This window comes from Sminthopsis crassicaudata, chromosome 3 (assembly GCF_048593235.1).
Source record: "Sminthopsis crassicaudata isolate SCR6 chromosome 3, ASM4859323v1, whole genome shotgun sequence".
Taxonomy (NCBI): Eukaryota; Metazoa; Chordata; class Mammalia; order Dasyuromorphia; family Dasyuridae; genus Sminthopsis; species Sminthopsis crassicaudata.
Genome location: NC_133619.1, coordinates 646,956,208 through 646,984,149, shown reverse-complemented (window position 1 = coordinate 646,984,149; position 27,942 = coordinate 646,956,208). Strand labels below are relative to the sequence as shown.

At 39.7% G+C, this 27,942-nt stretch overlaps 1 protein-coding gene across 1 annotated transcript; it reads left to right on the top strand.

Annotated features, from left to right (window-relative positions):
• The first annotated feature begins 622 nt into the window (after nt 1–622).
• On the top strand, nt 623–19,846 carry LOC141564562 (uncharacterized). The gene is made up of 5 exons (XM_074307168.1): nt 623–817; nt 9,145–9,288; nt 11,365–11,491; nt 12,453–12,521; nt 16,541–19,846. The coding sequence occupies exons 2-5, from the start codon at nt 9,256–9,258 to the stop codon at nt 19,165–19,167; spliced, it is 2,856 nt and encodes a 951-aa protein (XP_074163269.1). The 5' UTR covers nt 623–817; nt 9,145–9,255; the 3' UTR covers nt 19,168–19,846.
• Nucleotides 19,847–27,942: the final 8,096 nt, after the last annotated feature.

Below are 27,942 nucleotides of genomic sequence, written 5' to 3'. Positions count from 1 at the left end.
TTTTTCAGATTAGCATTTTTTAATACTGTGGTTTCCCCAAATCCCAATGTAAGACTAGAAACATAAATATAAATAAGGTTCTAAAACATGAAGAAAAATTGCCAGTGAAACCACATCAATGAATTTCTGAATTGTCTTCCATAGTAAAATCATTATTCTGACTAAATTTCTATTGATCTCCTTGTAGAGGCTCAAACATCCCTATTACTGTAATGGGAGTCTTTAAGTGAGCCCGCGTTCTAATTTAAATTGGGATTTGTCCCAATTTAAATCCAATCCAATTTGGATTAACACCTGGAGGTAACTGTGAAATGTTCCCAAAGTCGACTTGCAGTCAGCACCTCAAATACAGGACCCACTACTTTCTGTTTGGCTGCGGCCCAGGGTTTATTTAGCCACCTTTTCAGCTCCAGAGCGCAAGGAGGGAGCCCCCAAGTTGTGAATGAGAGTGGGAAAAGGGGGCAGCCTGGGGGGAGGAGGAGATCTCCGAGTGGAACAGCCTGGTGGGTGCTGATCCAGGTGGAATAGGAGCCTTGGGGTGGCGTTTGGGAGCCTAGGAGGAGTCCAGGGCAGACGTTGGGCCTCTCCAGTGGTGAAGACATTTCACGTGATGGGGGGCGGGGTTTAGGGCGGGGAAGCAGCTCAGGGCCTGAATTCCTGCTCTTGGGCGTCCCAGAAGGATACAGCTCATTTTGGGAAGTCTCAGGGTCGCCTAAGGTGGGAACTCTTGGGCCCGGGAGAAATCTCCTTTGAGAGCTGGCTGAAAACTGGGACTTCCGGACTTGAGATCTCTCAGCTCTGTAGGGGCAGGCCCCAGGTAGGTCCGTCCACCTCCCGACATATTTTACCCCCGCCTCCCTGCCCACCTCAGAGCTGTTGCTAGTTCCCTTTGTCTTTGCTAATGGGGGATCATCTCTTCTGCAGCACCAGGAACGTGCTGCTCAGCCAGACTCGGCTATCGGACGAGCCCGCCCTCCCCAGACCCCACCCTTCCCTATCCCTTTTCCCACCCCAGTACTTCCCAAACGTCAGACGTTACCGTCCCCGGATTTATCACAGATTCACTTTTCCCCAATTTCAGACCTTGCCCACTAGGACCCAGGAGCCCCTCCTTGTCCCTGGATCCCGGTTAGAAACGCGGTGCTTCTGCCTTCCCACTTAGGCCCCTGATAGATTCCAGAGTTCTGCCTGCCCTGAGGACCCACTCTGGCCGTGGGCCCCAAAACTCCTGCCTGCCTGTGCCTGGCTCCCCCCATCCCCAGGCTCTTGGGCTGCTGCCGATCAGACCCCAGGCCATGGCTCCCTGTGTCCAGGCCCCCTTTAGAGTCGCCAAGCCTAAGCTCTACCATCGTCCCAGACAACCTCCCCAGCTCCTCGGTAGACCTCAGGGCACAGCCACGCTTCTTTCCCGGGATCTGTGTCTCCCCCCCTCCCCAAGCCTTCTGCCCCTCCAGTGTCCCTGATCTCCCTCCCCTGAGCTGGGTCAGAATTTCTCTCTCACATCTTACCTGGGCTTTCCTTTCCTCCTGCTTCCCTGCCCCCACTTTTAAAGCCTGAAACCTCCCCTCACCTCTCTTCACCTCAGGGGGCCAGATCCCAGGCTTCCCAGCTTCCGCTGGCGCCTCCATCCCGAGCCATCCTTCCATCCCCAAAGTTTATTACATAATCACAAGCTTTCTATGTCATTCCCCGTATAACATTGTTTCCTTCTGAATTCAGAGAGGAAGGTTACTATGTTACCAGCTCTACCCACCCTCCCCCCCACCTAGAGTTATACTGATAACATTTTCTCCTATAGAAGTAAATAATGAGGGCCTGGGAATTGGTCTTAGGTGTTTTCCTTTTTTTCTCGATCTTTTATATTAAATTTTCCATTCAGTTCTACTCTTTTTTTTTTTTTAAACAAATACATCAGAGTTTTTCAGTTTGTCTATTTAAATGTCAAATGTCTATTTAAAATTCCCTCCTCCATTGCATATTCTATTCCAGATTTCTGGGTAAATTATTCAGGATGCCAGTCCAGGTCTTTGGTTCATTGAAAACTTAATGTAACCAAACATAGGGTCTTTTCGAGTCCAAGCTGCTGGCTTTGTGAAATCCTGACTATTTCTGTAATGTCCAAGGCTGTCTGATTTTCTGGTTGGATTGCAGTGTTTACTCCTTAATCTGGGAATTTGGAAATTTTGCTAGGATATTCTTGTAAGGTGTCCTCAGCTGATCTCTTCAATGGTTGAATAGTATGTTTTTTCTTTCTCCCTTTACCTGCTTGTTCTAGAACTTCTGGGCAATTTTGTTGCATAATTTCGTGAAATATTGTATCCAGATTGTTCTTTAAATTATAATTTAGGTAGTCCAACAATTCTTTTATTGTCTGACTTTGATCCAGTTTTCCTAATGAGATGTTTCAAATTCTCTTCTATATTTTCTAGTTTAATTCTTTGTTGGTGTCTCATAATGTCACTCGATTCCTCTTCTACTTTTCAAGCACTTTTTATTACCTCTTCAAATTGATTAACTTTCTTTTCATAATTTCTTGGATTGCCTCCCCCTATATGTCCTTGATCTCTTATTTGGGTTTTGAATTTCTTTTTATGTTCTTGTAGGAACTCCTTTTGGGCTTCTTGTGTACCTTTGATGTTGCCCTTTGGGACAGGAATGGGTTGTTTTTTAACCTTACTATTTCTGGATATTAACTCTTTTCTTCTTTTATATGAATGTAGCTATTGTGAGAGTCTTTTTCCTTTGCTTACTCATTCAGAATTTTCTTTTGGTTTTTGTTAGGGAATTTCCTTCTGGGGATTGCCCTAAATGCCGGGTCAGCTGGTGGGGTGTGTCCCGGAGGTAGAAGGGGCTTGGCCTCTGAGGCAGGAGGCTGTTTCTTGCAGGTGTTGTGTTCTTAGCACTAACTCCAGGTGCCTCCCTTTTGCTGATCCACCTATTGAATGCTGAGTGGGCTAGGCACTAGGTAATCCTAGAGGAGAATAAATGTAAATTACCAGCTTGAGTCCATAGGCAAGAAGGATACAGAGAGAAGTAGAAAGATTTAGAGAATCTCAGAGAGACCCAGAGACATACATGCACTTGCTCTTGCTTCCTGCTAACCCCTGCTGAGATTACCATCAAAGAAAAAGTGTTGGCCCCTTAATATCTTGTGTAAGTTTGGTATATTGTGGCCCTGGTATCAACCTAGGAGGGAGAGGTTGCAGGGTTTTTTTTTTTTATTTTTAGCAGCTTATACCAATGATCATTATTACAGTCAGGTTTGATTTCTGAGCTCTGGGTAAAGCTGCCTTAACCCTCAGCTCCAACTTGTTCTGAATTCTGTCCAGGGGCTCAACCTCAACCGCAGTTTTCACCTAAGTCACATGTAGGCTTCCTCAATTTCAAGAAATGGTTTTCCTCCCTAAAGTACTGCACTTTCCCAGCCAGTGCTCATTCCTCCTTGTCCATAGCCACAGCCCAGCACAATGTCTGGCCAGCACTGCTAGTCCTTTTGTTTGTGCAAAACGGTTTTAATTCAATGTAATCAAAATTATCTGTTTTGTATTTGAGAATATCCTCTAGTTCTTCTTTGGCCATACATGCCTTTCTTTCCCTCAGATCTGAGAGGCAGACTCTCCCTTGTTCTAATTTGTTTATAGTATCATCCACTATATCTGAATTAAGAACTCATTCTGACCTTACCTCAGTATAAAGTGTTAGATTTTGGTCAATGCCTCATTTCTGCAATGGTCAAAAAGCAATACAGCATCAAATAATTTTTTTTTAATTTTAGCATTTTATTGACAAGATGTATGCATGGGTAATTTTTTTTATCATTGATAATTGCAAAACCTTTTGTTCCAACTTTTCCCTTTCTTCCCCCCACTCTCTTCCCCAGATGGGCAGATTGACCAATATATGTAAAATATTTTAAAGTGTAAGTTAGATACAATATATGTTACATGTCCATACAGTTATTTTGCTGCACAAAAAGAATTTGTCTTTGCAATAGTGTACCATTAGCCCATGAAAGAAATCAAAAATGCAGGCAGACAAAAATAGAGGGACTGGGAAGTCTCTGAAAACTTCTTCTACAGCCTTTTCTTTCTTTTTTCCTAATTTATTTTTTAATTAATTTTATAATGTTTTTTTTGACAGCACATAAGCATGGGTATTTTTTTTTTTTACAACATTATCCCTTGTACTCACTTCTCTTCTGAATTTTCCCCTCCTTCCCTTCACCCCCTTCCCTAGATGACAAGCAGTCCCATACCTGTTAAATGTGTTATAGTATATCCTCGATACAATATATTTGTGCAGAACCGAATTTCTTGTTGCACAGGAAGAATTGGATTCAGAAAGTAAAAATAACCTCTACACTTTTTCTTGAAATTGTGCAGTGAAGGGAACCCTATCCCTGTCAAGACAACCCCTTACTTGTTGGGATAGATCTAGACTTTAGAAAGGTCTTCTTGTTATCAAGCATAAATTGGCCCTCCTTGTTCCTAATGCTTCCTGGTATAAGAAATTTATCGGTATACTTCCTTGGTCCCTCAAATTCCAGCGCAGTTAGTGGGAAAAGAAGGGAAAGGAATAATCTATACTTACTATGTGGCAGGTACTGTACTAAGTAAATAAATATTTTCTCATTTGAGCCCCACAACATATCATTTTCCCTATTAATAATTGGGGAAACTGAGGCACACATCTATGAAGTAATGTGCCCTGGGACATTCAGCTAGTAAGATTATGAGGATGGATTTGAAATCAACCTTTCTTGAGGCCAGTCTCGGGATCTTAATACTACAAGACCAACTGTCTCTAATTTCTAATGAAGGAATTTTAAATTTAAAATAAATATGGAATGAAGGGGGAATCACTGCAATTTCCAGGTGTTTGCTATCACAGCCACTTTAAACTTCTTATCCAAACAACTGATTGTCCTTCCATCTTGTATTTGCTCAACATTCCCTTTCTCAATCTTCTTTTTATCCTATCCCTGTCACTTGATCTTCTCTCCCACTCCCCAATTCCCCATTCCATCCAGCTAAAAGTCCCTCCCCTACCTCATCCCCCAGTTTCCTCACCTCTATATATTCAGAAGGCTTCTACATCCTTCTGAATGTATACATTGTTTCCTGGGAAATTCAGAGAGTAAAGTTACAATATTACAAACTCTCCTACCTCCTCCCCATCTGCTTTCTCAGTATTACTTCTTCCTCTTGCCCAGTTTTTAGAATTGTTTCCTTTTACCTTTTCCTACCCCATCACACATGACTCAGCCCCAGTCTTTCAAACTACCTACAGTTATACTGATGACATTTTCAGATATATAAGGAAATAGTTGGCCTTAAGAAATGACTTGGAATTAGTCTATAATGTTTTCCTTTTTTCTGAATCTTTTATATTAAAATTTCCATTGAGTTCTGCTCTTTTTGTCACAAATACATGAAAGCTTTTCAGTTTATCATAAGTCCATATTTTTTCCCCTTCATTCCAGATTAAATTTCAACTTTCTGGGTAAATTATTCTGGATGCAACTGCAGTTCTTTTCTTCTGTGAAATTTAATGTAACCAAACCTATGGTCTTTTTGAGCAGAAACTGCTGGGTAACTAATTCTGCAGTATTTTATTCTGTCTTATTTTCTGATTAGATTGCAATATTTTCTCCTTAAGTTGGAATTTTAATGCTTTGCTAGGATATTCTTGTTCCAAATTGCTCTCCAGAGCCTCAGGGGATAAAAAAGATCTAGAAAGAAAAAATGGAACTCATATGTTGGTAAATACATCAACAATGATGACCTAGAAATATAATGGAAGGTTATGGAGACATAAGAAAGGCACCGTGTCAGAAAATTTTGGGAAAGTTGTCTGAGCTGATTCAGAGAGAAGTGAGCACAATCAGGGGAACAGTTTGTATAGTAGCAGCACTGAGCAGTAAGGTGGGGCCATGACTCCGAAGCAGTAGTTCTCTAAAGTTTTGTTTTTAGAACTCCTTTTGTGAACAAAAAATTAGTGTTGTGAAGCCCCTTAGTCATTCACTTTCCTATTCATAATATTCTTTCACATTTATTATTAAGTATTTACATGAATGCCCAGGATAACATTTCCTTTCCAAAATTCCAAATTGATCATGTGATTCCACTATATAAATAGAAATCCTTGACATGATTCCGCATCAAATTAATTTAATAATAATAATAACAATAAAATAGCAACTAGCATTTCTATATGCTGGCTCTAAAGTTGTCATATATGAAGCAATTACATCTAGTAAAGCAGTTAACATTCATATAGCATATTTTTTTGCTAAGCACTTTACAGTAATATCTATGATTTCTCTTGACAAGTCAGAAAATTGAGCAGAGACAAAAGTTTGTCATAAATTTCATAGCTAAGAAATATCCATAATTGAGACAGAAAATGGTGATCTTATTATGATGGGTAGAAATCTCAAATGATTATTCAGAGACTTCTCCAAGTAAAAAGCAGAAAAGGAATTGTTTATTAATAAATTCTCATAAAAATGAGCAATTCCACCTGAGGAGGGAAAGAGAGAAAGCTCACTGTAGAAGGGCTAAAGAATTAGGAAAAATTACATTTTTATAGGTTCGATTACAAAGGTTACATAATAGGTTGGGCATTAAGAAAGAGGTGCCCTCTCCCCTTAATTGAATTGAGACTTTGGTGCCAAAACCAGATTAGAATGGAATGCTTTCAGATTCTCTGGTTCCAAGAGGAATCATACATCAGACCTTCAACTTCATATTACTAGGCTAACAGCATATGACTAATAGTCTAACTATTGATACCATTAAAGTTTAGGTAAATATTGGCTAATATTCAGCATATTTATGCAGGTCACAGAAACCTAGAAATGATGAATAATAAAATATAGAAAAGTAATTCAAACATTCGTGGAAGTTCTTCACTTTATCTTTTCCATCCCCCACATTACCAAATGCATAGGTTGCCTGGTTTTCTCATTTCACATTGTAATGCTGTGTGCTGCCAGAGGTACCTGAATTCTTCCCAGGCTGTTCCTGGATACAACCTGCTGAATGCTGGGGTGTCAGGATATCCCTTTGTTAGTTTCAGGTGCCAGGGCTCAGGGAAGGCTGACCATAGAACCCCCCCCCATCCCCATTCCCCCAAGCTGGCTTGGGGATATCTGGGCAAGATTGTATGTGGTCCCCACAGTATTGCTTCCCCTATTCCTGCAGGTGAGACAGAATTTGAATTTCCCTCCAATTCTGAGATGAGAAGATGAGCAAACAGAGAGACTCAGGCTATACTGATCTTGCTAACAATCCCCATAATTGAGGTATTTCAGGAATATTTTTTTGGTTGCAGTGTTAAAGTAGCACACAGAACAAACATGAAACAGACATTCTACACAGAAATGCAGACACAGAGAAAATGACATGAAAGATGACTGGCCCATCTTTGTCAAAAGCTACCCTAAAGCACTTTGGCCTTCTCTGGCATCCCAGGTGAGAGACCCCAAATCCAGACTAGTGTCCTGAGGTGTCTCAAAAGAACTTATAGGTTTAAACTTATCTCCTATCCAAGAGGGAAAGCTTTATTGCAATAGTAACACCATTACAAAGCCAGCTGAAATTCAAAGGGAATTAATTATACAGAGATAATAGTGATCTACTTTTCAATCATAGATAGGCTAATTCTATGGCCTAAGGGTAGTCTCTAGTATTTGGTTCTTACTAACCAAATCATCAATCAGCAATGAAGTTCGTGGTGGTTTCTGGGTTTTGATTATCACAGATCAGCTATCTGTCAGCATCCAACTGAGGAGCATTTCTGGAAGTTGCTTTCCATTGACAAGATTATCAGTCATCATTGAATTGAATTGGGAAGTAGTCTATTCAGAATCAGACAGATTGTTGTTCTTAGATTGGGAGAACTCTGAGGCAGACTCCACAATCAAAAAATTTAGGATTTCCTGACTTATTGTTAGAACAGAAGACCCCTAAAATCAGGAGACCACAAAGTCATATTACATCAAAACCTGTACCTTTTCTGCAACAAGTGGAAATCTCCTGTCCAGAACTTCCAGTTTGCAAAGTGTATTCCTCACTGTGAAAGTGATAACTTGAACAAGTATTTAATTTCTAAAACCTGCCTCTAGTCCAGCTCTGTTAGGCTCCAGCTCTTTATTATTCAGAACTCCATGGGGACCCCTTTATTGATTAATATTTTCTCTTTTTTTTTTTTCTGGGATATGAGGGCAGTTTGTTCTCTTTGCGATCATTGTTTTCAGTCTTAGAATTCTTAAATTATCTCTCTTGGATCTGGCTTCCAAGTCAGATGCTTTTTCCCAGCTAGTTTATTTTGGCCTTTGTTTTTTTTTTTTTTTTTTTTTTTTTTTTTTTTAACTCTTTTGTCTTTAAAACTCATTTTTGATCTTATAGAGTCATTAGCTTCCATTTTCCCATTTCTAATTTTTAAGGAATTATTTTCTTCAGTCAGTTTTTGTACCTTCCTTTTCATTTGACCAATTCTTTTGAAGGACTTTTCTTTAGTGGATGTTTTTGATTTACTGGTGACTTTTTTTTTCTCCATGATTCTCTTGTACCACTCTCATTTCTTTTCCTTAATTTATTTTACTTCTCTTATTTGATTTTTAAAATCCTTTTGGAGCTCTTCCAGGAGTACTTTTCACACCTACAACTAATTCATGTTTCTCTTGGAGACCGAATTAGAGGCATTTTGACCTTGTCTTGTTCTGAGTTTGTCTTTTGAACTTCTCTTCCACCACAATAATTTTCTATTTTCAGGGTTTTTGTTGTTATTGTTGCTTTTCCCCCCTATTTCCCAGCTTAATTTGAGACTTTTAAAGGTTGCGCTCTGCTGCTAAACAGATGGCACTTCCCCAAGGTTTTTGCTCTGGGGCCAGGAGTTTGGTGACTGACTTGCTGCATCAAAGTCAGAACCTCAGGGACTGGCTCCTTGCCAGTTGTGCCAGGGGATCTGGAACTGGCTGTTCACCTGCTATGCCAGTGACCACTGGGAAAAGTCTTAACTCCACCATTTTCATTTTTCAATCTGCCTCTCCTTTCAACCTCCCTTTCCCTATTGGTTGGGGTCTGTACCCTAAGGGCTTAGTAACTCCCCTGGAATTTCATTCTCTGTAATTTCCTATAGGCTAGCTTCCTGTCCAGGACAAGAAGGAAACAACATCTGTTCAATTATAATCATCCCCTCCCAACAGCCTGCAGAGGACCAAGGCCTGGCCCAAGCAGGGAGCCTGAGGGAATGGCCCCTGAGAACCGCAAACCTCCACTCCAGGTGAGTGTATTCTGCCCACAGATGTGGCAATATCAGCCCAAGAGGCCATTTCCACGGATTTGAAGGATGGACTGTGAGGCTGGCCATCTCTCTTTTTCTGTGAATTCTTTACAAAAATGGGCAGGGAAAGTGAAAGCAGTAATAACAACACTGCCCTCCTCTCTGCTATGTTTTGGACTGATTCACTGTCTTTTTGGCATCTTGTGCACTAACTTCCTTCTCCCAGTTGCTGCCCCAACATGTTTGTTTAAGTTTTCTCTCAATATAGGTCACTGACAAGGATGAAAATTTTATTCATTAGTGTCTGTCTTGTGGGTATCATGTCTTTGCTTTGATCCAACACTATCTCCTCACCACACACACACACACACACACACACACACACACACACACACACACACACATACACACACACACCCCTACCTTCTTGCCATTCTGTGACCTGTGGCCAAGCTCCCTCTTGTAGACACTGACTTTCCAGGAAACCCTTGACCTTGTTGTCTGGAGCAGCACCCTGGAAGCTTCCCCTGCTCTTGTCCTTTCCCTGGTTGGTAGCAGAGCAGAAATTGTTCTTTTGCTGCTGCTGCTGAGCTCCTGTTGCCTCAGGGCACATAGATCTTCTCAAATCTCTCTGAATCCCTTGTCTTTACCATTTTTGTGGTTACTATAATAAATTTTTTTTTTTCCCTAGCAATTAGTGTTGTGTTACTTTGCCCAGAGTCACACAGATAGGAAGTATTAAGTGTCTGAGGTGAGATTTGAACTCAGGTTCTCCTGACTTCAATGCCAGTGCTCTATCCACTGACCCATCTAGCAGCTCTTGTTATAATTTGTTTTAAGCTTAAATACAAAATAAGAGAAGAAAAAAAAAATTTGAGATAAGCAGCAGAACGTAAGAGCAGATTTGAAGGAACAAACCTACATAATAAATGCTACCCATGGTTCAAGAGCTGTCCAGCATTTCTTTGCTTCCTAGTAATTTTATTCCATTTTATTTTCTTTATCTCCTGAGACTTCTCAGCTGCAATTAGGCACTTCTAGAATCACTCGATCATACTCAGCTTATACTTAGCCTTTCTGTCCTTTTACCATTGCTTGTGTCAAAGCAACAGGCATTTAGAAAGGGAAGAGGCTCTGTGGGAATATAGAGGAGCTGTAAAGAAGGCAAAATCGGTCCTTGCCCTCAAGAAACTTCCATTCTAACATGTCAGCAGCTATGTCCACACCAGCTGTCTACAGACATGATACCCACAGGACAGACACTAATGAGTGAAATGTTCATCCTTGTCAGTGACTTATATTGAGGGGAAACTTAAACAAACATGTGTGGGCAGCAACTGGGAGAAGGAAGTTAGTGCACAAGATGCCAAAAGGACAGTGAATCAGTCCAAAATATTAGGTGGGAGGCCTTTGCATGGCTGTGCTTCCAAGTGTTCTCATATAGAATTTGAGCTTTGGGTAAATTCCTTCTCTCTGCTTCAGTTTGCTTTGGGCCCCATCCATTAAGAAGTGTGTGATTCTGAAATTTGGAACACAAAATTTTACAAAAAATGAATGTTACAGTATCTGTACTTGCATTTGAAAAAAAAGAAATATTATTTGGGTGGAAGGATAGTGTTTTCATCTGGATAAGACTTAATTTCTGGCCTTTGGAAAATTCACAGGATCTTTTTTTTTCTCCTCGGTGATCGTGGAAATGTTTTAGCTATACAACGCATAATACTTCCTAGCTTCACACACACACACACACCATGCCATTTTCTTAACATAGCACTGTCTGATTTCACCTCCAAAAATCCTCCTCTCTCTTATAGAACCCATAACTTTCCTGATTGCATAGGCAGTACCTAGTAAGACATTTCTCAATTTTATTCCACCTGAAAATAATAAAATGTGTTTCTCTACATTCTAGTGGTCTTTGGAGTACTTTGGTTTCTGTTTGGGCTCTGAATCCTGTAAGGGCTGTCACCTTTGGCCAGATCCCTCCCCCATGCTTCAGGATCTAAATTGAGGATCATTGCATTAGGTCAATGAAAGCACATTTCAACTCATGTCCTGTGGGTGTTGGTGTTTTAGGAGTTGGTGACCTTCAAGGATGTGGCTGTGAACTTCAGCCCTGAGGAGTGGGATCTGTTGGATCCAGATCAGAAAGAGCTGCACAAGGAGGTCATGCTGGAGAATGCCAAGAACTTGCTCTCCCTGGGTAAGGAGCACTTCCCTTGGAACTCTGGAACTGCCATCAACAGGGGTGTCATCATCCTCTCCCTAGGGTACAGAGTTTCAGGCTTTTATCACTGCTTAGAAAAGCCCAAGGGCAGCCTCCTGTCCCCAAGAGACAGTCTTCTCCTGCTGCCTGGTTCTTCTATGAGTGGTCTTTGCATTGTAGCATGGAAATCTAGCACTTGTGTCTGCAAACCTTCTGGAAACTGGTCCTGCCTCTTTTCACTGAACATGGGATAGGAGAAGGAACCTCTTCCTTGTGGGGGGAACCATTTTGTCTTTGCAATGTTCTTTTGGGTAAAAAAATTATATTTTTACCTCACTGACCCTGGTGGAACTCATACATTCCCAGCAGTGCAAATGGGCCCTTGTTCCTCCTTCATACATCCCCCAAAGGCCTAGTCAGATAGAGGGGGAGAAAGGAAGGCAGGAGGTCTTTCCATATATTTGCTGGGATCCAGGCCTTGTGCTCAGTGCTTCCTTCATGAGCATTATCTCATTTGATCACCACCACAACCCTTTGTTTTGGCCTCCATCTTTATCCCCATTTTACAGGTCTGGAGGCTAAAGCAAACAGAGAAATTACTTGCCCAGAGACACACAGCCAGGATGTATCTAAACCCAAATTTGAACTCTGGGCTTCCTGACTGCAGGCCTGGTGCTCCCTTCTCTGTGTAACTGCTGCTTGAAATGTCCAGAAAATGGAGGCTGTGGGATGTGGCCATCCTGCTTGGAAGGAGACAGCAAAATTAGGATCTTCTGCTTCCAGATTGCTTGCATGGCCTCATTTCCCTTCTGCCCTCTTCTCCTGGCAATAAGCACCCTGAAAACCATCTTTGAGTTGTCCTTGGAACCACCCAGTGGGCCTCACACCCCAGCCCTGTTCCAGTGAGGAATAAATGACAAGTTTCAAGGCTCACACCCACTATCTTCTCCCTCCCCAGGACTGCCAGTTCACAGAGAAGATTTCATCTCCCATGTGGAGAGAGGAGGCCTGAGGAACTCCTGTCCTGGTGAGTGAATTGCAAGCTGAGGTGCAGGCTGCTGTCCCAGCAGGTTTCTTCATGTGATGGGCATGGGGGCAGGAAAAGTGGTTTGGAATCCCTTTTCAGACTCTTGTGGTAGTGCACCTCACTGAACCTCTGAACCTCAGTCTGTTCATCTGTAAAATGAGGGGGTTGGATTCCATGGCATTCAGTTCCCTTTTAATGAAGAATCAGTGATACTAGTGGAAGTATTTGTTGGAAATTTGGGGCCATCCAACTATCTACAACCAAAGAAAGGGGGTAATATGACTTTTCTTAGACTTTCCTTAAGCCAAAAAGCATTTATTTGTACTTTGTTGATATTTATTTAAAATTAAAAACAAAATACAAAAAGACAGAAAAGAGCAATTTAAAAAAATGTTTTATATTCAGCAGAACATAAGGAAAGATTCAAAATCTATAGTAATACATTTCCATAAACCATAAATTAAAGATATTGTATTTGGAACCGTCCATCGCTTTTTGCTTTACTATAGTTGTTCTTTTGTTCTTTACTGTGCGCTTTTATTTTATTCTTCTTCCTTGCTTTCATCCTCTGCCAACTCCTCCAAGCAGGCTACAGTTAAGCACAGATAAATAGAAAAAGTGGAGAAAAGTGGACCACACTCCTCTTTCTTCCTCCATTCTCTCTCTCCTTTTCTTCCTTCCTTGCCTGTTTCCTTCTTTCTTCTTTCCTTCCTTCCCTCTGCTCACCTAGGATATACCCTTACCTACAAATGCTCTAAAAGCATTTTCCCTCCTCTTTTTTCATCACTGAACCATCACTGGACAGATTTCCTTCCTGCTTTTCTTACTTTCTTTTCTATTATTCTCTCTCTCTCTCTCTTTTTTTTTTTTTTTTTTTTTTGCTGAGGTAATTGGGGTTAAGTGACTCACCTAGGGACACAACTAGGAAGTATTAAGTGTCTGAGGCCAGATTTGAACTCAGTTCCTCTTTGCTTCAGGGGCTGGTACTCTATCCACTGTGCCCCAATTCCTTTCTTTTCTTTTTCTTTTTTTTTTTCTAATGATCATCTATATTTTATTTATTTATTTATTATAGCTTTTTATTTACAATATATGCATGGATAATTTTACAGCATTGACAATTGCCAAGCCTTTTGTTCCAATTTTTCCAATACATGTTATATATGTTAAAGTATAAATTAAATACTATATATGTATACATGTTCAAAAGTTATTTTGTTGCACAAGAAGAATTGGACTTTGAAACAGTATACAATTAGACAATTAGAATCTCCCAGAGTTCTTTCGCTGGGTGTAATTGGTTCAGTTCATTACTGCTCTATTAGAATTGGTTTGCTTCATCTCATTGTTGAAGATGGCCACGTGCATCAGAATTGATCATCATATAGTATTGTTGTTGAAGTATATAGTAATCTCCTGATCTTGCTCATTTCACTCAGCATCAGTGTATGTAAGTCTCTTCAGGCCTTTCTGAAATCATCCTGTTGGTCATTTCTTACAGAACAATAATATTTATAACATTCATATACCACAATTTATTCAGCCATTCTCCAATTGATGGGCATCCACTCAGTTTCCAGTTTCTGGCCACTACAAAGAGAGCTACCACAAACATTCTTGCACATACAGGTCCCTTTCCCTTCTTTAAAATCTCTTTGTGATATAAGCCCAGTAGTAGCCCTGCTGGATCAAAGGGTATGAACAGTTTGATAACTTTATGAGCATAGTTCCATATTGTTCTCCAGAATGGCTGGATTTATTCACAATTCCATCAACAATGTATCAGTGTCCTAGTTTTCCCACATCCCCTCCAACATTCCCCATTATCTTTACCTGTCATAGCGAATCTGATAAGTGTGTAGTGGTATCTCACAGAGTTCTTTTAATTTGCATTTCTCTGATTAATAAGGACTTGGAGCATCTTTTCATATGGCTAGAAATTTCATATGGCTGTGTCTCAGAATTGTCTGTTCCTATCCTTTGACCATTTATCAATTGGAGAATGGCTTGATTTCTTATAGATTAGAGTCAATTCTCTATATATTTTGGAAATGAGGCCTTTATCAGAACCTTTGACTGTAAAAATATTTTCCCAGTTTATTGCTTTTCTTCTAATCTTATCTGCATTAGTTTTGTTTGTTCAAAAACTTCAATTTGATATGATCAAAATTTTCTATTTTGTGATCAGTAATGATTGTCTAGTTCTTCTTTGGTCATAAATTCCTTCCTCTTCCACAGGTCTGAGAGGTAAACTATCCTCTGTTTCCCTAATTTATTTATAATCTCATTCTTTATGTTTAGATCATGAACCCATTTTGACCTTATCTTGGTGTATGGTGTTAAGTGTGGGTCAATGCCTAGTTTCTGCCATACTAATTTCCAATTTTCACAGCAATTTTTTTCAAACACTGAATTGTTATCCCAAAAGCTGGGGTCTTTGGATTTCTCAAACACTAGATTGTTAAAGTTACCAATTCCTTTCTTAAGGAACAAACCTTAAATCAAAATCAGTCTGATTCTCATTGACTGCCTATATAGGTCCCTTGCTAAACCCCATTTAGTGTTTGTTTGAGTCCTGATACACTCAGACTGAGGGTAAATCACAGCCATTTCTGCTTTGGCCAGAAACCCTGAGGTCCTCCCTGAGGCATTCACTCATTCATTTTTATTTATTGACCTTTTTTTGGCCTCAGTGAGAAAGGAGATTCTTTGCCTCCATTGCTCCCTAGCCTTAATCCCTGGATGGGGACAGCTTCAGTCACAGGAAACATGTTGGAGACCTTACCTTAAGAAGGCCCAGGTCTCCCCTGACCATCTGCATCCAGAGCCATCTGCAGTAATCTTGATCTGTAACTGGCCACGGGACACAAATGGCTCTGTGGGGGAAAGTCGGTGACCTTGGGCAGCCCTCTTCACTTAAATCATAGTCACTCACTACATAACTGACAGCTTCCCTTAGGTTAGGGATATAGGAGGGGAAGACTCCTGGTTATTCCATAACAGGACCAGGTGCCCTATGCCCTTGTTATCTTCACTATAGGATTTGTTCATAGGTGAGAGGAAGCAGGAAAGAGACAGAAATAGAAACAGAGATTTGGCCCCTCAGAGGGACCATCTGGCAAGCACTGAGATGGGATTAGGCCATGTGATCAGCCCTGGGCAATGTCAATCAATCAATTAAACATCAATTAAGCAGGGTTTCTTCTATGCATTGCATTAAGTCCTGGAGATACAAAGAGAAGCTGTCTAGAAGTTTCAAATCCAGCATAGAAATTTTGAGATGGTTTGAGCATAAGTAACACTGTATGAAACTTATTCTTAGCTAATCCAAGCACAGGAAAGTATTTTTTTATGGAAATACATCATGTTCAACAGACATTTGTATATAAAGAGAGAGGGGAAGGGAAGTATATGAAGGAAGAAAGAGTTGAGGTGGAAAGAATCAAAATCATAGTGACAATGACAGTCGTTAACAAGCATATTGTACCTACTGTGTGCCAAGAGTTTTATAGGTATTATTTCATTTGATGCTCACATCAACCAGGCAAGTAGGAACAATTATTACCTTCACTCTACAGGAAAACTGAGGCAAAGAAGCACATTCCAAGTGGTGCAGAGCTAGGTGGTGCCTGACATTGAGTTTGAAAGGAAGGATTGGAAGTAAAATGGAGAACATCTGTCTAGCACAATGGGTTGAGAAGCCTCAGTTTCCAGGTTCCAGTTCTAATCTTTGCTGCAGGGATTTGGATCAGGTTACTCAGCCATTCAGAGCTCATAACCTGGTTTCTAAATTATGAGAACCTTCACTTTGCCTTTGTCTGAGCTTTGCTTTGGGGGTCCAATGTCATTGTATTGTGTGTGGAACTCTGTGGTTATTGAATCACTTATTGGTGTGAGCTAATAGCATTTAAAAATGATTGAGTCTGTCCATTTGAAAAGCCTGGAAAAATTAAGTCATTGATTTTATTATCAGCCAGCATTAGAGGGTATGTTTATATATGTGTGTTTATTTCTTTCAGATGCAGAGACGTGGTTTGATATGAAGGAGATGAGTGCAAATCTGAAAACGATCTCTTGGAAAGAACTTTTTCAATATAGTGAACACAGGGCTGTTCTTGCAAAGCACAATAGAAACTACATTGGAGAGGAGCATTGTGAATGGAATACAAACAAAAAAGCTTTAAGAAAGAGTTCAAGTGTTGCTAAAGATAAGAATATACATCCTGAAGAGAAAACACCTGAGTGTCATGAATGTGATAAAGCTTTTGTTGTACTCTCTTCCCTTGCCAAGCACCAGAGAATCCATGCTGGAGAGAAACCTCATGAATGTAAGAAACATGGAAAGACTTTGAGTGGGCAATCTACTTCTGCTAAACATGAGAGAAATCACACAGAAAAACAATCTTATATATGTAATCAATGTGGAAAGGATTTCCAATGTTATTCCAACTTGGCTCAACATCAGAGAATCCACACTGGAATTAAGTCTTATGAATGTAATGAATGTGGAAAGACTTTCATATATCATTCCCATCTTGCTATCCATCAGAGAATCCACACTGGAGAGAAGCCTTATAAATGTAATGAATGTGGAAAGACTTTCACACGGAGTGACAATCTTCGTGAACATCAGAGAATCCACACTGGAGAGAAGCCTTATGAATGCAATGAATGTGGAAAGACTTTCACATCTCACTCTTATCTTAATGCACATAAGAGAAGCCACACTGGAGAGAAGCCTTATGAATGTAAGGAATGTGGAAAGGCTTTCACAAAATGTTCCTACCTTATAGTACATCAGAGAATCCACACTGGAGAGAAGCCATATGAATGTAATGAATGTGGAAAGGCTTTCATGGATGGCTCCTACCTTGCTGTCCATCAGAGAATCCACACTGGAGAGAGGCCTTATGAATGTAATGAATGTGGAAAGACTTTTACATCTCACTCCAGTCTTGCTGTCCATCGGAGAATCCACACTGAAGAGAAGAATTATGAATGTAATGAATGTGGAAAGGCTTTCACAAGACGCTCCTACCTTGTAGCACATCAGAGAATCCACACTGGAGAGAAGCCTTATGAATGTAACGAATGTGGAAAGACTTTCGCAGCTCACTCCAGTCTTGCTGTCCATCAGAGAATCCACACTGGAATTAAGCCTTATGCATGTAATGAATGTGGAAAGGCTTTCATATATCGCTCCCATCTTGCTGTCCATCAGAGAATCCACACTAGAGACAAACCTTATAAATGTAATCAATGTGGAAAGACTTTCACACAGAGTGACAGTCTTTGTGAACATCAGAGAATCCACACTGGAGAGAAGCCTTATGAATGTAACGAATGTGGAAAGACTTTCATATGGAGTTATAAACTCCATGAACATCAGAGAATCCACACAGGAGAGAAGCCTTATGAATGTAATGAATGTGGAAAGGCTTTCACAAAGCGCTCCTACCTTGTAGTACATCAGAAAATCCACACTGGAGAGAAGCCTTATAAATGTAATGAATGTGGAAAGACTTTCACAAGGAGTGACAATCTTCGTGAACATCAGAGAATCCACACTGGAGAGAAGCCTTATGCATGTAATGAATGTGGTAAGACTTTTACATCTCACTCTTATCTTAATGCACACAAGAGAATCCATACTGGAGAGAAGCCTTATGAATGTAACGAATGTGGAAGGGCTTTCACAAAGCTCTCCTCCCTTGATGCACATCAGAGAATCCACACTGGAGAGAAGCCTTATGAATGTAATGAATGTGGAAAGGCTTTCATGGATGGCTCCTACCTTGCTGTCCATCAGAGAATCCATACTGGAGAGAAGCCTTATGAATGTAATGAATGTGGAAAGACGTTCACATCTCACTCCAGTCTTGCTGTCCATCAGAGAATCCACACTGGAGAGAAGCCTTACAAATGTAATGAATGTGGAAAGGCTTTCACAAGGCGCTCCTATCTTGTAGCACATCAGAGAATCCACACTGGAGAGAAGCCTTACAAGTGTAATGAATGTGGAAAGGCTTTCACACAGAGTGACCATTTTTGTGAACATCAGAGAATCCACACTGGAGAGAAGCCTTATGAATGTAACGAATGTGGAAAGACTTTCATATATCACTCCTATCTTAATGCACATAAGAGAATCCACTCTGGAGAGAAGCCTTATAAATGTAATGAATGTGGAAAGGCTTTCAGAAGGCACTCCCATCTTGATGAACATCAGAGAATCCACACTGGAGAGAAGCCTTATAAATGTAATCAGTGTGGAAAGGCTTTCATAAAGTGCTCCTCCCTTGAAGTACATCAGAGAATCCACACTGGAGAGAAGCCTTATAAATGTAATGAATGTGGAAAGGCTTTCATAGCTCACTCCTACCTTGCTGTCCATCAAAAAATCCACACTGGAGAGAAGCCTTATGAATGTAACAAATGTGGAAAGGCTTTCAGAAGGCACTCCCATCTTGATGTACATAAGAGAATCCACACTGGAGAGAAGCCTTATAAATGTAACGAATGTGGAAAGGCTTTCACACGGCTTGAAAGTCTTGGTAAACATGAGAAAATCCACAATGGACAGAAACCAGACAAAGCTCAAATCTTGCTTAACAACACAGAGTGCACATTAGAGAAAAACTTTTAAATATCTGGAGCATGGTAAAATTTTTAATATATATTAGTCCTGATTAGACATGGGAGATCCCATACTAGATGTAAAACCTTATTCATATAATACATGTGGAAAAACATTCAAGCTCACTTCATCCCTGTATTGCCTCTAGAAAATTCCTAGTAGATTGAAATCATGGATAAAAACATTAAAAATGGAGGACAGAGCTCATTAGTCAGCAGGAATTTTCTGTTTGGGAAGAAGTCTCCTATGGACTTGGCATTGTAAGGTCTTTAGCCCAGGTTCATCTGAGTTTCCATCTGAGGATACTGTGGAGAGAAGACTTATAAATGTGCTGAAGGAAGACATGCCCTTACCTGGAAGTTAGGGGTCAGTATAAATCACAATATTCACCCTGCAAAGAAAAATTATACAAAATGAATTTGCAGAAAGGCTGAATCTCATCCTTTGTGCAGAAATCTTGCTGCAGATGAAACATGGGAATATAATGAATGAGGAAATTCCTCTTCCTACAGCATAGATCTCATTAGACATTGCAATTTTATACTGTGTATAAAGATCAGAAAAAAGATTTTGAGTTTTTCTCTGAAATCCCAAGATTGGTATCCAAAGAAGGGTCTTTATAATGGGGGGAACCAATTGTTTTAATCTCCTTTCTGTATCAAGAATGATTAAAAGATTTTAAGTCTGATTTTAAATTGTTTTTATTACTTAATTTTCCACTTCATTCTCTTGTTTATTCTTAAATTCTTTGACTTTCCATCTCACCCTAAATTATATGTTACATGTTCTAATTTTCTTTTAAAATATCTGGCTTAAGTCTCCATTTTGACCTTATTTTGCCAAATTATGTCTTGTGAGTTGGAGGGGATATGAGGCCTATTCAGAAATCTGACCCGCAGAAGAATGCCATAGTTTAGGCTACATTTCCTGGAAAACTCTCTCTTACACAAACCACTTTGCTATATCAGAAAGCTTTGTAATGTATAGTTACAGTTCAGTGGAATGGATTTGTATGACAGATTGGAAGCCCAGTGTGAGATATCAAACAAATTCTAACCTTATATTTGACAAATATAAAAATAAAGACTTGGGGATAAGAATTTATTATTTGGCAAAAAAAAATTTAATATTCATTTTAAAGGAAAATATACCAGGTAAACAGGTAAGTTTTCACACATTCTAGCTAAAAATTTTCATGTTAATTTTAGAGTCCCCATCAAAAGAAGAGTTCATTTTCTAAGGGCATAGTTACATAATCCTCTAGAAATTATTTTTCAAATAACAGTATTTCTGAGAAAATATTTTCCCCTAAATATCAAAATGAGAAAAATCAGGATAAAAATAGTGTCCTGAATGCTTTTGAAACATGAGAAAAAATTACCAATTAACATGAATTCAGTTGTTTATCTTTGAATTGTCTTATGGGAGGATAAAAAGAGGCAACATTGAGCCTGGAGAGCAGGGGACTGGGGAAGGACAAGAGCTGGAGGAGATTCAGAGCCAGGATTCAGGAAGAAGAGGCTCGCTGGAGGCCCCAGAAGCCTCCCAAGAAACCTGCTCATAGAGGAAAAGATTATACAGGAAAGAAACTTGCTCCCAGAGAAGGATTACAACTGAGAGACCGTCAGAACATTACAAATTGGCGCCCCATGTTGGGCGCCAGTTGTTGCGAACTGTCTTCTCCAGAAGCTTCCGGATCGCTCTCTGGGAAGAGATCTGCTGTGTCAATTCAAATCTCTCAGACAGATTCTTTTTCCTGTAGAGAACCGTTGTCTCCAGGCAGTTGCCGTTAACTCTTGTCCAGAGAAGTGACTTCCCTTCCTGCAGAGCGCCCCGTCAAGCCTGATGTAGTGCAGAGACTTCTCCCATCTCTGGAGTGCTGTCCTTTTTTATCCTCCCAGAGAATGGGCGTGGGATAATGCAAGGGCTTCTGGGAAGAAGTACTCCAACCAATGAGCTTGCTCTTCCTAGAATTCCTAAGGTGTAAACTCCCTTTAAAGGCCCGAACCAAAGGTCTGAGCCAGAGAACTGTCAAGTCAACCTGAATTCTCACCTTGTCACTGTCCAAGACAACCTGAGTTCTCACCTAGTAATCCTAACACTTCTGGGAACATTATTAGTCTTTTCTCATGGGACTATAAGCTATGAAATCACCCAGACAGTTTCCTCCCTTCCTTGCAATCTCCAAGGACACCCTTTTACCTAGAGACAAAACAAAGGGGTGGTGAGGCTCCATCCTAAGTTCTCACAGCCATTGAATAGGGACCAAATTTTAGGGAAAACCTAAGCTGGTCTAGATCCTCTGCCCCCTGGGAGCTGGCCCTCAACCTCTTCCTGTTCTTCTGTACTACTTTGAGATACAGAAGGGATACTTGAAGCTCATCTAAGGTGTATAGAGCATGTCTTAGAAAACAGGGCAGGAGGAAACATGCCAGGATAACAAAATATATCCAAGGCAAAAAATAACAGCAAGCTTGATACATTATTTGAAAATATTGGGATGATTGATCCAGTTCAACAACCTGTTTACAATATCATGAGGGTCAATATGAGAATGAGTTACTTTATATCTTAGACAATTGACTAATTTCCCATGTAAGATTTTCAGAATGCAGCATCCTATAGCTTGTTCAATATTTGCTCAATAGTTCACTTGTTAGAATTGGAATATACACAAGGAGTTACATAGATAAAAGAATAACAATAATCATGTTTCCAAATGAAACAAGTTTCTAATTGTACATTCCTACCCTGTGCTAGGGTTGGGACTGGGACTGAGGGGCTATGTGAAAATTTTGTTTTGCCCAATGGCCCAGCAAAAGAGCTTACAACAAAAGGCCTCAAGTAAAGCACAGCTCAAGAATTCCTGGATACCTTCAAGTATTTTCAAGTTGAAAAGCATTTCCATCAACTATTTTTTTAAAAAAAGAAAGAAAAAAAGTTTCTTATAAGCAAATCCAATTCCCTCAATAACTAGATACAAAACCCTAAATCCATTGATTTTCTGTAAAGAATGGCATCTCTCATCATCAATGCTCCAGAATTACAAATAGTCATTGATCATAGTTGTTAGAACTTTCAAAGCTTTTTGTTGTTGTTGTTGTTGTTGTTTTACAATATTCTCACTGTATAAAATATCCTGATTGTGCCCATTTCATTCTTTATTAGTTTATGGAAATCCCCCAAATTATTCTTTATGATTATTATTATTATAGCTTTTTATTTAAAACATAGATGCATGGGTAATTTTTCAGCATTGCCAACTGCAAAATCTTTTGTTCCAACTTCCCCCCACCCCTTCCCCTGATGGCAGGTTGACCAATATATGTGAAATATGTAAAAGTATAGGATAAATACAATATATGTATACATGTCCATACAGTTATTTTACTGTACAAAAAGAATTGGACTTTGAAATAGTGTACAATAAGCCTGTGAAGGAAATCAGAAATGTAGGCAGACAAAAATAGAGGGATTGGTAATTCTATGTAGTGGTTCATAGTCATCTCCCAGTGTTTTTTCGCTGGGTGTAGCTGGTTCAGTTCTTTACTGCTCTATTGGAACTAATTTGGTTCATCTTATTGCTGAAGAGGGTCATGTCCCTCAAAATTGATCATTATATAGTATTGTTGTTGAAGTATATAATGATGTCTTGGTCCTGCTCATTTCACTCAGCATCAATTCATGTAAGTCTCTCCAGGCCTTTCTGAAATCATCCTGCTGGTCATTTCTTACAGAACAATAATATTCATATACCACAATTTATTCAGCCATTCTCCAATTAATGAGCATCCACTTAGTTTCCAGTTTCTGGCCACTACAAAGAGGGCTGCCACAAACATTCTTGTGCATACCAGTCCCTTTCCCTTCTTTAAAATCTCTTTGGGATATAAGCCCAGTAGTAACACTGCTGTATCAAAGGGTATGCAGTTTGATAACTTTTTGAGCATAGTTCCAAATCATTCTCCAGAATGGCTGGATGTTTAATACATATTTTTAATCCAAATGAGACATTTGAACTACTACCTTTATGCCAATCAGTATTTAATGGAATTTGATAAAATTGTATCAAAGTTCTGTGTATAAGGCCTGAGTTTTGAACTAGAGATTCTAAGTTCACTTGTTTAACTAAAGGAAATTAATGGTCCAACACCCTTGTTTTGACTTGATGACCAAGCCCAGAATGTCAGAGATAACACTTACGTGGAAAGTCCCTTAAAATAATTTTATACCTCCAGACCAATCACTTCTTCAGTATGATCACTTAAATCACCCAATTTGTGATGGCTTGTACCATTTCCTCCTTTCCAACCTAGGGAGAAGCCTGCCCATCTTGTATGGAGATGTTCACTCAACTTGTGACCCTGTTGACATATTATTTTCTTTATTTTGGTTTATGTATCAAAAGACATCAATCTATGCAATTATTCTTTATTTGGTATAACTGTTCTTTAGTGACTGTACATCTAATCCTAAAAAATAGGACCCTAAAAGAAGGGGGAAGCTCTGATCATGTGGAACATCTGAAGTCCACTTCATTAGAGGGGGGGGACTATGGATGCTTTAATAAAGTGTCATGGGTTCAGAGGTTTGCCTCAGACTCTTTTACTGTAGGTGGGATAATTTTAGTCCACACACACCTTAAAACAAGTTAAACCTGCAAGACTAGAATCCTTTGAGTTTACGTTAGGTCAAGATATATTTTCAATGTATACTCTTCCAGATATAATTTCATAAGTTTCCTGATCCCCAATAATTACAGAGATTGTTGTGATATTACAAATATCTTGTAAATCCTCCCCCCATTGTAAAAGAATATTTGAATTGGAAGACAAGATCCCATTTTTCTCAGTAAAATAACTTGCAAATTCTTTCCCAAGGCTTATTGGATGTTGTGACCTTGACCAGATAGATAATCTCAAGACACTTGCTAAGTTTATGAATAAGGAGATTTTATAAATCTTTTTTTTTTTTCTTTTTCTTTGTATTTTTGATGTGGTATACCTTTTAGGGAAAGATAGTGGTGGATTTGGGTTTCCTGACCTTGGGGGCTTCTCTTCTAATTCTTCTGATTTTGGACTCTACCTCAGGTTACTCCCATCCTCAATCTGTCTAATTCTGATCACTCCTTAGTTAGCTTCTGGCCTCAGAAAACTCCCACAGCTCAAACTTTTTTTTTTTTTTTTTTTTTTTTTTTTTCCTGAGGCTGGGGTTAAGTGACTTGCCCAGGATCACACAGCTAGGAAGTGTTAAGTGTCTGAGACCAGATTTGAACTCTGATCCTCCTAAATTCAAGGCTGGTGCTCTATCCACTGCACTACCTAACTTCCCTAGCTCAAACTATTGAGACAATAGTGTATAGACCACTCTTCAATGCATTGCTGACTGATAATATGGTCAATGAGAACCAATTCTTTCCTACCTCTGAGCCATAGAATTAGCACATCAATGATAAAAGTTGAATAAAGTCTCTCCTTGCTTCTGTTTCTCTGCTGAAATCCCTTAAAATTCAAGCCTGCTTTTGTAATGGCATTATAATTACAATAAACTTTGCCCCTTTACTAGGGGATGGGTTCAAGCTTGCAAATTCTTTTGAGACACTTCACAACAGTGGTCTATGACCCCAATTTTTGGAATCCCCTTCCCAATCTCAATACTTTCTTGTACACAATTAGCAATTTTTCCTTTAAGATATACCCAATTAAATATCTAATAGGTTTTAATGTAGTGACAATGGCCTCCAATAACTTAATGATTTCATTGTGACCACATCAAAAACGTTATAATTTTAAAGATATATTTGTATTGTCTTGCTAATAGCATTTCTTATACAATGAATTGCCAGTATGTACAGAAGAAAATTTAGAGAAATTATAATAACATGAACAGTATCTTCAATTTAAAACATAAACCTAAACTCATTCTGATGTGGGTTGTGCTCCCTTTAAGAATCTAATCCTTTCATATTGATTTATTCCTTTCTGAATCCCAACCCCTCCTAGCTGATGCATTATCAATTCAAGAAGCTAGCTCCTTTGATTCACAAATACTGCCAAAAGCACCCTTTTGAACTCCAGTAGGAGATCTGGGCCTGTCACAGCCCCCACAGGATCTGAGCCAACTTGAGACACCATCCACAGGCCCTTTTAGCTAAATCTCTCATTATAAAAGAGCCAAGCTCTCTCTTTGCAGAGGTTCCTAACATGGCAGCCTTACTTCTGGCATGCCAAGGATCTCTGTCCCCTGGAATCCTATTTCCAGTGCCATTTTATTTCTACCTTCACTTTTACAAACTAGACTTTAACTTTACTTCCAAACCCCATAATAAACCTTCTTTATTAATCTAGGTTTTTGGCTCTGTAAATTCCTTTATAGGGAACTCTGCACTGCCACTAGACCTCATTTAACTCTGTATATTTGCGCCGAATCCAAAGGGTCTGCAGGGGATCTCTATTTGACTCCCTGGCCCCGAATATGCCACTAGACCTCAATTAAATCTAATTTCATTCTAAACCTCATCAATTCTTCTTCACTCTTTATTTATAATTTTCAATTTTCATCCCCAGTCCTTCCAGTTGAAAAGAAAATTTCCTTAAGAAGTGCTCAAGGATGGGTTATCCAGGAGCTTAGATTAACAATAAGCATTTCTCTCCCAATACTATTGCTAGAGCCAATTGTTTCAATAGTTAAATAAATGTAAATTGAGACACATAATTTGAATTAGATTTACCCTTCCAATAAAATTTTTCAGCTTTTTAATTGTCCATTATTTTCATGAACTTTTTTTTTTTTGTAATTCAGGAAAAAATTGATAATAGGCAGATAATTTCTAAAATTCACAGGTATTTAAAATGCATTATGCAACTTATTTTTCTTTCACTTTAGAATTTCACTGCTACTTTGTTCAAGCTAGCTTCTTTGTAATTATCAAAATTATCTCTTAGATGTAAAACAACAAATCTGTTATTTTCCAGAGTAACAAAACATTCATGAAACATTCACATTTATGTTCTTAATTTTCTTTAAATAAATCTTAACTTACTATGATTGATGAGGGCTGAGGGTACAGAAGAAGAGATGAGGCAGGAATGGGTGAGGGTCAGCTGTCCAAGGCATGTGTTCCCCGAGGAATTTCATTAAACCCAAAGGCTATGGTAAAAAACTTTATTGTTAAGGAAACACCAAGAGGGATTCTCTTGGAGGGCATAACATTCTCAAGAGAGGTGATATGCAAAGAGACATTTTCTGAAGACCCATTTTATATATAAATCTAAGAGAATTGTCGAGTAGGCATGACATCTCATCAGACTTCCTCCAAGAGGATGCAAGACCATTTGGGTCTATATATCAAAGGAGACATTTTGTTGGTGATTTTACATAACTTTACAGGGCTGACTCAGAGAAAGCAAAGTTTTACTCTCATCATGATGAGGTTAGTGGTTGTTAGGTTCTTACTAAGTGCTAATGAGATAATGAGAGTGAGGGGTGGAGGGGGGGTTAGGGTGAGGGTTAGAGTCAGGAGGTTTTTATTAAGTGCTAAGTTGGTACTTAACAATTCTCTAGTTCCTGGCCTTTAAGGGCAGCTTTACCCCTTTAAACATTCTGGGGAGGAGCTTAATGTTTAAAAGGAGCAAGTTCATTGGTAGAAGCAATCTTCCACAAGCCCTTGCATTATCCCATGCCCATTCTCTAGGAGGATAAAAAAAGACATCATTGAGCAAGGAGAGAGTCTTGTCTAGGGCAGAATTGGGGCGGCTCTCTGGAGGAAGGAGTCTGTACTATAGGTCAGAGTTGGCTGTGGAGAGATTGAGTTGAGACAACAGAACTCCTCCCAGAGAGCGATCAGCAGTTTCTGGAGACTACAGAACTTTACAAGTGGTAATTGAATGAGATGAGGTGAGATCTTTCAAGACAGTTGTGAAAATCGAGTAAGGCTTCATCTACTTCAGAGTTCGAGTAGGCCTGAAGGACTCTGAAGTTCGAGCAAAGGGCATTGCCTTCCCCTCCTATGACATCTCCCTATTTCATCCAAATATGGGCAACTATGTACTTATTGGTCAAGTTCAATTTCATGGGTAGATCTCGCATTTAGAATGTAAGACTCTCAGCCAATGAGGATGAGGGTCAGTGGTGGGAGGGGGCGTTTTGCATTAGGGATTAAAGGTGCTGTCCTGCCCACAGGAGACGCTTCCTCTCTTCGATAGTCTACTCGAAGAGTGGGACGCCCTTCTCACGAGAATGTACAAATAAACTTTGCTTTTCTCTAGAGCTCTCTCCAGCTTTTTTTATTAAATGGTGTTCCCTCACCATTTCCGTACCACACAGTTTGGGGGCTCATCCGGGATCCTTTACTCAGTGAGTAAGTGAACTCCTGGGTGCTAGTGGGATGGCGCCCTGCCTTGATTTAGGCAGCCCGCTAGCATCCAGGGGCTTCTCCTTGCTCCCTGACATAGAGTGGACCCGAAGTGGAGAAACTCAGAGAAAAGCAACGGAAACTCTGTGGTGAAAATCCCAACCAGTTGGTGAAGGACAGATCAGTCAAGAAATTTGCTGCGCAGCAACCCAGTGGAGGTAAGCATCCTGTGAAGCCCCTTGAGTCTAGTAATAGGTTCTGGAGGGGGCTGTAGACGGTAGACAGGAAGAGAGCTAGGCCTTCCTGGGTGACTGAGTTAACCGGCGACGGTTAGCGTGTTTGGGCGTTTAGGAGTCTGTTAAACTCCTTCCAAATTCAATGGGTGTGGCCTAGTCCCAGCCAGCCCTCTCGGAGAGAAATGAGAAAAATAT

Coding starts and splice junctions, on each gene's coding strand:
- LOC141564562 (XM_074307168.1), top strand. CDS start 9,256: ATGGCCCCTGAGAACCGCAAACCTCCACTCCAG. Junction 9,289..11,364: donor ACCGCAAACCTCCACTCCAG/GTGAGTGTATTC, acceptor TTGGTGTTTTAG/GAGTTGGTGACCTTCAAGGA. Junction 11,492..12,452: donor CAAGAACTTGCTCTCCCTGG/GTAAGGAGCACT, acceptor CTCCCTCCCCAG/GACTGCCAGTTCACAGAGAA.